The 13,007-nt window shown below is 34.9% G+C and overlaps 1 protein-coding gene across 1 annotated transcript; it reads left to right on the top strand.

Moving 5' to 3' along the window:
- The first annotated feature begins 1,059 nt into the window (after window positions 1–1,059).
- Window positions 1,060–4,538, top strand: LOC126669032 (uncharacterized). Its single transcript, XM_050362313.1, has 7 exons — window positions 1,060–1,420; window positions 3,094–3,245; window positions 3,324–3,410; window positions 3,519–3,665; window positions 3,779–4,089; window positions 4,163–4,187; window positions 4,401–4,538. The coding sequence occupies exons 1-7, from the start codon at window positions 1,060–1,062 to the stop codon at window positions 4,536–4,538; spliced, it is 1,221 nt and encodes a 406-aa protein (XP_050218270.1).
- The last annotated feature ends 8,469 nt before the right edge of the window (window positions 4,539–13,007 follow it).

The raw sequence follows: 13,007 nt of genomic DNA on the forward strand, positions 1-13,007 counted from the left end.
ATTGCCCTTGTAATGGTTGCAGAAATGTGGTATTTAAGAATATGGATGAAGTTAGATTAAATTTATTTCAAAATGGCATCAATAAAAGTTATAATATATGAAATTTTCATGGTGAGACATTAATCAATTTAGACAAAGCTGGAAATAATCATGATGAAGAATATAATGACTTTCTTGGTATGCTTCATGATGCATGTGGTGTAGCAGATATGGATGTAGATTTTAATGGTCAAACATGTTATTTTTCTTTTAATGAGAATTCTAGCTCTCAAATTCCTAACGCTGATGCAATTAAATTTTTTAGGCTTTTAGGAGATGCCCAAAAAAATTTATACCCAAATTGCAAAACCGTCAATAAATTGTCATTTATTGTTAACCTTCTTCATATTAAGTGTTTATGCCAATGGAGTGATAAATCAGTCGATATGTTATAGTCCTTTTTAAAGAAAACTTATCATGAGGGTGAGAATCTTCGTGCTTCCTATTATGATGCCAAGAAAGTTATAATTTATTTAGGATTAGATTATGTGAAGATTGATGTGTGTTGTAATGATTGCATATTGTATTGGGGTGAATATGCTGATTCACAAGAGTGCCCAACATGTCATTCTTCTATATGGAAATCTTGTAGTATCTCTTCTTATGTAAAAAAAAAATCCCCATTAGGTATTGTGTTATTTTCCTTTAAAATCTAGACTTCAAAGGTTAAACATGTCTAAAACAACGGCTATAAATATGACATGGCATAAGAATGGCCGCACACAAGATGGAAAACTACGACATCCAGCCGATGCTATTGCTTGGAAGTCTTTTGATGAAAAGCATAGTGCTTTTGCTGCCGATGCACGTAATGTCAGACTTGGATTAGCTTGTGATGGTTTTCAGTCTTTTGGAAACATGAGCTCGCAGCACAGTCTATGGTCTGTTGTCCTTGTTCCTTACAATTTACCACCATGGATGTGTATGAAAGCTGAATACTCCATGTTATCATTACTCATTCCCGGACCTAAATCACTTGGCATGGATATATATGTATTTTTATAGCCGCTAATTGATGAGATGAAACAATTATGGGATGAAGGCATTGCGACATATGATGCACACAGTGAGGAAAACTTTAACTTACGTGCATCAATCTTGTGGACTATCAGTGACTTTCTGAATTATGCTTACCTGTCTGGATGGTCAACCAAAGGACACATGACATGTCCTTGTTGTCTTAAAGAAACTGCTTCTTGTTATCGTAAAGGTGCTCGAAAAATCTGTTATATGGGTCATTGTAGGTTTTTGCCTCGAACTCATAAATGGCGCCAGAGAAGTGAGTTATTCGATCGTACTAAGGAGAAAAGAAATGGTCCAAATCCTTTGAGTGGTGAAGAAGTATTAGGGGAGATCTCTTTGTTTGTGTTGGGTTTTATAGGTTCATAACGCAGCGGAATTTCAAAAATTTATCTAAAAACCCAAACCAAGATCCATGTAATTCGAATTAACAGAATAATTACTTACTTGTATGTCGAATTCAACAGCAATGTAGGAAGGAAGGAGGTGGTTCACTTTGGTGATACCTGGCCTCGGATCAGAAACGCCTCCAAAAGAACGCGTCCTCTACGAGTATCCACACGAACAGACCTTAGCCAAAACTAGTGCTTGTGTGCTAGCACTATTGCTTCACAAGCAATTTCGAATTTTAGTGATTTAGTGAATAATGAATTTCGTGATCCTCAAACCAACTGCTTAATGAGTATTTATAGTGATAAATAACACTAGGGTTTGAGACAAATTCGAATTTCAATCTCATTGCAATTCTACAAGTTTATGTTTATCAAAAACTCCTTTTTAATAATTATCCATATATATATTAATTACTATATTTATTATCTTCCAGAAATAATAAATTAAGTAAAACACTTATCCTTAAATTTCGAATTAATATATATATTTATTAATATATATATATTACGAATTATATATATATATATATATATATATATATATATATATATATATATATATATATATAATTAATCACTTAATCACTTTGGGCTTGTACAACCCATAACTGTTTTGGGCCTGTTCTTAGTGTGCGACCCTGTAGGTTCGTATAACGTTGGCAGTAGGCTCGAAATCCCTATTTCAGCCCACAAGTCATAAGTGGCCTCTAGCAAGACATTATGACTACCCAAGTTATATGAATATCGATAATCCGATTTAACCATTTACAATAATATTTTAATCCCTTTGTCTCTCGATATCCAGATTGAATATAAGGCATAGTTATGTCATCCTTATAACATTCAATCATTAGTTTCTTGACTCTAAGTAGACTGAAAATGATAACTTCTTATCAATTAGCATGGCCATGCATTTTCTTCAGTCTATCTTCTTCAAGGGGCCCATAGATATCTTACTCAAATAAATGAGGGACAAATTCCTTCTCAGTCACTCACATTTCTCACATAGTTACTTTCATATCCAATGACAATCTATTCCATTATCCTGTTAAAGATAATGTAAGACTGTATCAAAATATGAAATAGCTATGTAGAAATCCATGATGATTTCAAGGTCAAAGGATTATACTAATAGAACTGTAATGAGAATTACTTATGACAGTGATCTATGTAGTATTCTCACAGTGGGTCATCTAGTGCCTTATTTCTCAAATAGCACCTATGATTTGACTTAATATCTCATATACATGATTAGTAAAACATAATCATCATTCAACATCATACTAGTTTCAATGTTCTATTAAGACTAGGGATAGATGGTATATAATTCTTTTATTAAACCTAAGGGTTCTACTATCAAGTCACATACTCGATGACCTTAGAAAGAATTAACCATTCAAGTATTTTAATCATTAATATAAAATGATAAAAACTGCCAATCAATAAATAATAAAATGATAAAGTCAAAACATGGTCAAACATGATTGACCTAGTGCATATCACTAACAGTTTGGACAATGTCCATTTGGTAAGAGTAAGAAGAAAAAGTATGATGCATCTAGTAGTGTTTATAATTAGAGGAAGAAAAGTTTATTTTATCAATTGCCATATTGGGAGACATTATTATTGCGTCATAACTTAGATGTTATGCATATTGAAAAAGATATATGCGATAACATATTGGGTACATTGATGGAGCATAAGGATAAGAACAAAGATAATGAGAACTCTCGCTATGACTTGTTGAAAATGGGCATAAGGCCAAAACTTCATCTGAGAATTGATGGTGCAACTGTGCATTTTCCTACAGCATGTTAAACTCTATCCTCAAAGGAAAAATCAGTATTGTGCAACTGCTTAGTCAATTTAAAGTCACCGGATGAGTATTTATCAAATATTTTGCGATGTGTTAATAAGAAGGAATGGAAAATTACATCCATGAAAAGTCATGATTGCCAGGTATTTTTAGAGCAACTTCTTCCAATAGCAACTCGCGGTTTATTTCTTAAAAACGTTTATGAACCCTTGGTCGAGTTGAGTGTTTTTTTGAAAGACTAATGTTCCAAGACCATTGATTTAGAAAGCATCGGCAAATTACAGGTTCAGATTATAAACATTTTGTGCAAACTTGAGATGATTTTCCCACCTGTATTTTTTGATGTTATGGTTCATTTAGCTGTACATCTGCCAATGGAAGCCAAACTTGGCTGTCTAGTGCAATATAGATGGATCTATCCAATAGAAAGGTAATTTTTTGTAATAAATTTTTATTTAAATTACTACATAAGTGATTAAGTAATTACATTAATAAATTGCTTTATTTATAGGTACTTGCGCATTTTAAAATTGTATGTTCGCAAATGGCACGTCCTGAAGGTTCAATTACAGCAGACTATCTAGTTAACGAGTGCCTAACATTCTGTTCTAGATACTTGGTTGGTGTTGACATTAAACATAACCGAATGCCTCGTAATTACGATAGTGATAATTCTCCTTCCGAGAAGGTAGGTTTAGAGATTTTTAAAGAGGTTGGTCGAGGTTTTGGAAAATCTAATCACCATCGACTTACTCTATCAGAGACTGCTCAATGCCATTCATATGTTTTATACAATTGTGATGAAGTACTGTCATTCATTGTGTAAGTAGTTTAAATTATATTTGATACTTAATTGAATATATATGATCCATATTTATGTAAATGACTTTTGCAGGCAACGTAAGAGTGAGTTAGCTGCTGTATTAAAAAACAATATTATGGGGTGACACAAAAAAAAATTAACAATTGGTTTCACGAACATGTATGAATCTATTTTTTTTAACTATATCAGTTATTATTATATTTAATTTAATATAAGTTATTAACTTATATTATCAATTTGTTTTTAATATTAGGTGGCATGTTTACATAAGACATGAATTGTGGATGATGACCTTATTTGCTTACCACAGTCCCCTTCAACAATTATTAGGACATACAATGGATATATTAATAATGGCTTCAGGTTTCATACTCGTGATTGTGAAGTTATTAGAAAAAGCCAAAATAGTGGTGTTATGGTGCGAGGGGATGATGTTTCCTCCAATTAAGAATATTATGGTGTTTTAACCGACATATATGAGTTGCAATATGTAGGTTCAAATCGCTTCGTAGTATTTAAGTGTGATTGGTGGGATGTCGCACGTAAGGGCACAAGTTATAAAGTGGATGCTTTTGGGCTTATTAGTGTTAATAGTAAGCGCAAACTTGATACAGAAGAGAAATTTGTGCTAGCATCCCAAGTGACAAAACGATCCTTCATAAAACATTTTCATAAACTTGAAATATTTATAATACATGTAACATCGTCCGAAGCGATGCACGATAAGCCAGGGTCTTATTATGCGATGTCACACATCAAGCATAGCCCAGTTTGCAAAATAAAGTAAACAGTTTAGAGCGCATTTTAAAACTTTATTTACATATCAGAGTTCGGATAAAACATTAAAACCGTTCAACAAAGCCATATTTATAACTAGGACTTGACATCTACTGCAGCACTATCGATCGACGTCCTTTTATTTACGTACTTCCAAAATACGGACTTCTGAACAAGGATAGAAGTCCGTCACGTCAAAACATTTTACCTGAAAGGAAAGACTATTTGGGGGTCAGTCAACGCTGAGTGAGTTTATAGTTTACATGTGAGTATTATTTAAAACAAAACAATGCTATAAATATTTATTCATATGCATCCAAATATAAATTCCGAATGAAACCTTATACCCAAATAAATCATTCATATTCGAGAATCATTGTAACCATAGTACATAACATCATATCGTTTAATCCTTAGTGATACGGTCCAGAGATAGTTCGACCGAGTTACCGCTACCACGTGGCATAGTCCCGAGATAGTTCAACTGAGTTACTCATGCCACTACTTTATCCCAAGGTGTGAGTCCCGAGATAGTTCCACCGAGTTACTCTCGTATCTATCAAAAACATAATACTCCTTCCGATTTCACATCTCTAATCATAAAGCGCTCAGATCAAAATTGGTGATCACACAGTTCCTATTGCCGCCCAATAGAAAAGCTTGTTTCATCGGACTTACATTGGTTTCAAAACAATGATGCATGTCATGTATAATAAACATTTTAATAATAAAACAATGCTATGCAATTTATATAAAAGTTTTGCATTTAAAAGTAATGCAGAGTTAATACGTCAAATGTAAACATATATAAACTCACCGCTTGCTACTCCTAAAACCTCGATCGATTAATCGCCGTGTAGCTTAAGCTGTTCCTTGTCTGTTAACTGCGTTCCTTGCCGGATCTAGATAAGATGTAAATTAACTTAAATAAGATTCTAACTCGATAGAGTTTATAGACTTAAGGTAAAACACAAACTTAATTCGCTATAATTTAACCGTGTCTAATGTCGACGTAAAACTAACTAAGTAAATCCTTTTAAGATCTCATAATTCTTAATTATTTCCGTTGAACTTTAGTTCAACTTCTATCTCCAATCTCACACACTCATAAGTCCAAGATTTTATTGAATAAAAGTTTATAAAACTTCTAGCAACTTGACGTACTAATAAATAAAGTCTTAATTATCGATAAAATTATTAACAACCAAAACGTTCCAAGTTTTATTTCAACTATTCAAATAACTAACGTTATGTTAGTATTCAATTCATGTCGAACTCTTAATCGACATTTAACAAATCAATTTTTTTAGCCAATTTTAAATATCATTTTAACTAACTTATAACTAATCTTAACTTAATCTAAAAATGTCTATTCATACATTTTTTTCCATTTCTTAAACCCTTCTACAAATCATTTTCTATTAACTTCATTCATTGTTAATAACCCGTCAAAGTTGCGCTTAATCGCACCAATCAAAAACTACACAAACGAAGACCGATACACGTCGAACTTCCCTCTCCCCTAGCGTCCGAGGGCTGCAATTGCAGCCCTCAAAGGGCTGCCTCAGCTCTGCTCTTTTAGAGCAGAGCTGCTGCCCGTAAGGGCTGCTCTTGGTGAGCAGCGTTTTGCTGCTCAACGGAGCTTCATCTGGCCACCTATTTTCCAGAAATTTCACACCAAACATCCGCCATAACCTCCATAATTATTTACCAATTTTCAGCTCAAAATCACTTCTTAAATTCATCAATTTAGCAACATAATTCATCATTTATTAGAGCTGAAAATTTATCATCTAAATTCATCAATTATTCTCACAAACCTAACCTATTTCTAATCCATAAACCACCAAATTAAACCAACAAAACCTTAAATTGATGAAAGAAAAATAATTACCTTTGATTAGTGAGTGTTATTCCTCCAAAAATCCTAAACTTTAGAGTTGAATTCCTTTGAATACGGGGTGGGGGTAGGTCTCGACAATGGAAGGATTGAGAGGGTGAGGGTTTGTTCTTTTTGTGGCTTATGATAGAAGATTTTGGTGATAATGATTGATAATAATGATTTAATAGGTAATGAGTCATGGGCTTAGGTAATGGGCTCTAGTATAAAAATGGACTTTAATTAATCTTATTATTTAAAATTTCATTTCCGTAATTATTGTCGTGTCAAATCCGAATCGTTTCCTTAAACTTAATAAATTTTTGTAGTAATTTCATTTGTATACTTTATTTGGATACTTAATTTATTAGCTAGGACTAATTTCTTCTTTATTTTTAATCCCACTAATAAATACTCTATAAAAATGACATTTTAACTTAAACTTTATTTTTCTCGATTACTTAAATTATCTAAGGCCCGTCAAAATTATAAAGTATAATCTCTTTTCAGTCTTTCTTACTTGAATTTCTAAACTCCAAATTTTCCCGGTACGAACTATTCCTTAAAAATCTTACGAGTTATTACATTCACCCCCCTTAAAATAAATGTGTCCTCGAATTTAAACTTTAGTTACATACCAGGGTCAAACAGGTACGGATATCTCTGTCGCATACTATCTTCTGTCTCCCACGTACACTCTTCGACAAAATGATTTCTCCAAAGAACTTTCACCATTGGAATCTCTTTCATGCGTAACTTTCGCACTTGTGAGTCAACGATCTCTACCGGTTCCTCTTCATACATTAATTCTTCACTCACTTCTACTGTTTGTGGTTGGACAATACGGGAGGGATCTGATATGTATTTTGGAGCATAGAGAAATGAAACACAGGGTGAACCTGTGACATGTCTGGTGGTAATTCCAACTTATAAGACACTTTTCCGATACGCTCCACGATTAAATATGGACCCACATATCTTGGAGATAATTTTCCTTTCTTTCCAATGCGAATTACACCTTTCATAGGTGATACCTTGAGGAAAACGTAGTCTCCAACTTGAAATTCTATATCCTTCCTCTTCGGGTTTGCGTAACTCTTTTGTCGGCTAAAAGCAGTATTCAAGCGTTGTTTAATTAATGGTACTTTTTCCGAGGTAACTTTGGTACTTTTTCCGAGGTAACTTGTATAATCTCTGCTCCGGTTAATTTTCTTTCCCCAACTTCCTCCCAGCAAATTGGAGATCTACATCTACGTCCGTGTAGAGCCGCATAAGGAGCCATCTCAATGCTCGAATGATAACTATTATTATATGAGAACTCCACTAAAGGTAAATAGGTATCCCAACTTCCTCCAAAATCCAAAATACATAATCGGAGCATATCTTCCAATGTCTGAATTGTCCTTTCAGACTGACCATCTGTCTGAGGATGGAAACCAGTACTAAAATCCACTTGTGTCCCTAAGGCTTCTTGTAAGCTCTTCCAAAACCGTGAAGTAAAAACCGAACCTCTATCAGATACAATTGACACAGGAACTCCATGTAAACTGACAATTTTGTCAATATACACTTGTGCCAATTTTGCTGCAGTATATGTTGTCTTTATGGGGATAAAATGTGCCGACTTTGTCAAACGATCCACAATTACCCAAATAGAGTCGTAACCTTTTTGCGTCCTAGGTAAACCGACCACAAAGTCCATGGTAATCCTTTCCCACTTCCACTCTAGAATGGGTAAAGGTTGTAGGAATCCATATGGTCGTTGATGTTCCAATTTAACTTGCTGACAAGTCGGACATTTGGCTACATACTCTGCAATATCTCTTTTCATCCCATTCCACCAATACCTTCCTTTGACGTCATAATACATCTTGGTTGATCCAGGATGTATAATATACGCAGTTCCATGGGTTTCTTCCTTATTTTTCTTTCTTAATCCTTCCACATCGGGCACGCATAACCTTGTGCCATATCTTATCACTCCATTGTCTATGTTGAAATCCTGACTCTTTCCTTGTTGAACCTCATCCATTAATCGTTTTAGTTGAGGATCATCCACTTGCAATTTCTTGATTTGGTCATCCAATGTCGGTTTAATGCTTAACTGAGCTAACAGATTCCCAAGGTTTGAAACTTCAAACTTAACTCCTTGATTAAACAACTTGTGCATTTCCCTAACTAACGGCCTTCGCCATACTACCGTAACGTGCGCAAGGCTACCTGCAGACTTTCTACTCAGGGCATCAGCCACTACATTGGCCTTCCCTGGATGGTATTGAATAGTACAGTCGTAATCTTTCAACAATTCTAACCATCTCCTCTGCCTAAGGTTTAGTTCTCGTTGATCAAATATATACTTTAAACTCTTGTGATCCGTGAATATCTCACACTTTGCTCCATACAGGTAGTGTCTCCAAATTTTTAATGCAAAAATCGCTGCCGCCAATTTTAAATCGTGAGTTGGATAGTTCACTTCATGCTTTTTCAGCTGGCGAGAAGCATAAGCTATTACTCGACCATGCTGCATAAGGACACACCCTAATCCAACTCTCGAAGCATCACAGTAAACTGTGAATCCTCTGTTCCTTCGGGTAAAGCTAACACGGGTGCTGTCGTTAAGCACTCCTTCAGTTTGAGAAAACTGGCTTCACATTTATCTGTCCAATCAAACTTAGCATTCTTCTGGGTTAGCTTTGTTGACGGAGCAGAAATTTTTGAAAAATCTTGCACAAATCGTCGGTAGTATCCTGTTAATCCCAGGAAACTACGGATCTCCGTAACTGACTTAGGTCGTTCCCATTCCGACACCGCTTCAATCTTCTTTGGGTCGACCATAATCCCATGTTGAGATACGACATGCCCCAAATATGCTACTTCCCTTAGCCAAAATTCACACTTGGAAAATTTGGCATAAAGCTGATGCTCTCTTAACACTTGGAGTACTAATCGCAAGTGATGCGCGTGTTCCTCCTCCGAACGCGAATATATCAAGATATCATCAATAAAAACGATCACAAACTGATCCAAAAATGGCTTGAATATCCTGTTCATTAAGTCCATGAAAGCCGCTGGTGCATTTGTCAGCCCAAATGACATCACCAAAAACTCGTAATGTCCATACCGAGTTCGAAAAGCCGTTTTTGAAATATCATCTTCACGAATCTTTAACTGATGATATCCAGATCTAAGATCAATCTTAGAAAAATACCTCGCCCCTTGTAGTTGATCAAACAAATCGTCAATCCTTGGTAGTGGGTATTTGAGCTGACGATAATCTATACATAGTCGAAGTGACCCATCCTTCTTTCTAACAAGTAGCACTGGTGCACCCCATGGTGACACACTTGGTCTAATGAACCCACGATCAAGTAACTCTTCCAGTTGATCCTTAAGTTCTTTTAGTTCCGCTGGCGCCATTCGATTTAGGGGTATGGATATTGGTTTTGTATCAGGAACCAAGTCAATATAAAACTCAATTTCTCGATCTGGTGGTAATCCTGGTAACTCTTCCGGAAAAACATCAGGATATTCCGATACCACTGGTACATCCTGCACTTGGTCACTTCTCTTTTCTATGTCCTTTACTACCGCTAAGAATCCTTGACAACCCTTTCTTAGCAACTGACAGGCTTTAATAGCCGAAACTATACTTATAGGAGATTCTAACTTTTCACCTTGGATTGAAATAGGCTCAACTCTAAGTGGCCTAAACGTGACTATCTTCTTACGACAATCTACGTTAGCATAATGCTGAGCTAGCCAATCCATTCCTAGGATCACGTCAAAGGCTAATACTTCTAGCAAAATTAGATCTGCGAACAATTCTTGCCCTTGGACGCTCACATAGCAAAATTAGGTCGTTTGCAGTTTTGTTGTTTTGTTGACATTGTTTACATTGGGTATCTTGTGGATGCGTTTTCTTATCGTCTTTTTACATTTTGTCCAGCTGTACATGTAACTTTATGTTATGTGGTACGTCGATGATTTTGTTTTAAATTCGAGGACGGATTTATAATTAGTTGGGGAGAATGTAATACCCCGGAAAAAAATTTAAGTTTTTCAAAATGTGTTTTCAGAAATAATTTGAGTTTTTTTCGGTCGGCAGTTCGATTCGTAGTTTAATTTTTGGATCGGTTCAATTTTCAGGTTTTTGTATGGGTCTTTTATTTTGATGGTTCAACCAAAAGGTTGAACCACCACCTTTTAATCAGGTCTCGAAAGAGACCTTACTCAATTTCGAATAGTCTCGTTCGAGAATTGGAATTCTCGAACGAGACACCAGCAATTTAGCTGAGTCTCGTTCGAGAATTCCAATTCTCGAACGAGAACTCAGTGTTTAAAGACTGGTCTCGTTCGAGACCAGGGTTCTCGAACGAGAACCAGCTTTAAATTGCTGTTCTCGTTCGAGAACAGCTATACCAGTGCGGGGGGGTATTTTTGTCACCCGTTTCTAACCTAATCGACCTACTTAAATACCTAAACTTTAACTCTACTTCATTCTTCATGCTACAAACAAACTCTAGCCTCCATCATCTCCCATTTTAGCTGAGAAATCGTTGATCGTTATCGCTCCCAAAGTTTGAGAAAAATTATCGGTATGGTTTGTCTTTGATTTCGGTTTTTGGTTTTGAACGGCTTTCCGTATTTTTGATCATTCTCTCTCGTTTCTAGATCGAAATTGATTCCGCTTGATCTCAGACGTTCTAGACTCAATTCTCTACGTTTCTACTATTTGATTTCGCAAAACGGTGTGCCGCCGGTCTCGTTTCAATCGCCGCCGTTTCATCGCATTGGTACGCTAGCTTGGTTCTGTTTCTTATTGAATTTGTTTTCTGCCGATTCTTTTCATTGCCTTGGGCCATGACTTTGATTTCTGTTATGATTATAGCATTCGTGATTGTTAGAATTGTTTAATTAGGTCGTTTAAGCCGTGTTGAGTCCGTTGTTTGGATCGTTGTACGGTTCATCTTGATTGTTTATACGCCATTGTTAAGCATATTGTACAAGGTTCTTAGATGACATTGTCTTGCTAAACAATACTGAGTATGCATATCTTATTAAGTAAGGATTGTTGAATTCGTTAAAGAGATGGTGAATTTAATGGGATCTTGGGTTTACTGCTTAGGGACATAAGTTTAGTTCTAGGCGGGAATTTTGTGGGGTTGATTCAATTGCTGTAAACATGGTCTCTGTTCATGATAGGGAAAATTGGTTCTATTTCTTTAATTGAAAGGATGGTTAATTTGCTAAGTAATCACTCATTTGTTTTGTTTAAATCAAATAGATCCCTTAAATTAAATTTTACTAATCGTTTGATAATAACTAGGATTTCGACTTGATTTATAATCGAATATTGTAAACGATGGAAATTTATAATTTAAGTTAATGTAATTACTCTGGTAATTATATTTAATTTCGTATACCAATTTATCGTGTAGATTGGCTAAATTACAATTTAGTCCCTTGAACGTTTTTATAACTTATATAAGTGAACTTTTGGTAAATAACTTTGTACTTTGTTTTAAATTATAGCAAAAGCAATTATATTGATTTCGGATATCAAATTAGCTAAAGTACAGTTTAGTCCCTAATTGGCTAAAGTACAGTTTAGTCCCTAAAATGGCTAAAGTACAGTTTAGTCCCTAAATTGGCCAAAGTTCAGTTTAGTCCCTAAACTTTTTAAAACTTAATTTAGTTAAGTTTTTGATTTGTAACTTGGGTTACTTGAAGTTAAAGTTATTGGGTTCTGTTTTAAAAATTGATTTATTATTTTATCAAAGCTAATTCTACAATTATAAACTATGGTTTATAATTGGATATGATTATAATTATTTTATCAAAGTAACTTTTTTTGGAATTATAAACTCTGGTTTATATTTTGATAAAATATTTTGGGTCGGGTTAGACTTGGGTCACCCGACATGTGAGGTAGCTTGGTAGTTATTGGTAACTCGGCTAACCCAATATTTGAGGAAATGGATTTAAGTTATTATTTATTTATTATTTAAGTAATATTTTTCGGAACAGATTTTAAAGCGGAAACCCAATAGACTTTGTTTAATTATTTGAGTATTGTGTTACTCGATGTGATTCAGTTTTACTCGGGTCATTACATGATTAATTGTTCATTCTATTCTTTCTACGTTTATGCTTGACTCGGTATTGTGCTAGTCCTATGTGGTGTCTAGTATTCTTAGAGTTAGGGGTTGGATGGATTTTAACTTATATATTGTTTTAGACCCGTCGACTGCTCGTGCTTCG

This window comes from Mercurialis annua, linkage group LG1-X (genome assembly GCF_937616625.2).
Source record: "Mercurialis annua linkage group LG1-X, ddMerAnnu1.2, whole genome shotgun sequence".
NCBI lineage: Eukaryota > Viridiplantae > Streptophyta > Magnoliopsida > Malpighiales > Euphorbiaceae > Mercurialis > Mercurialis annua.

What these genes read in the sequence shown, in the direction of transcription:
- LOC126669032 (XM_050362313.1), top strand. Translation starts at nt 1,060, where the DNA reads ATGAAACAATTATGGGATGAAGGCATTGCGACATATGATGCACACAGT. An exon ending in GTTTGTGTTGGGTTTTATAG is followed by an intron (nt 1,421 to 3,093) that starts GTTCATAACGCA and finishes GTCATAACTTAG; the next exon opens with ATGTTATGCATATTGAAAAA. An exon ending in TGAAAAGTCATGATTGCCAG is followed by an intron (nt 3,411 to 3,518) that starts GTATTTTTAGAG and finishes TAATGTTCCAAG; the next exon opens with ACCATTGATTTAGAAAGCAT.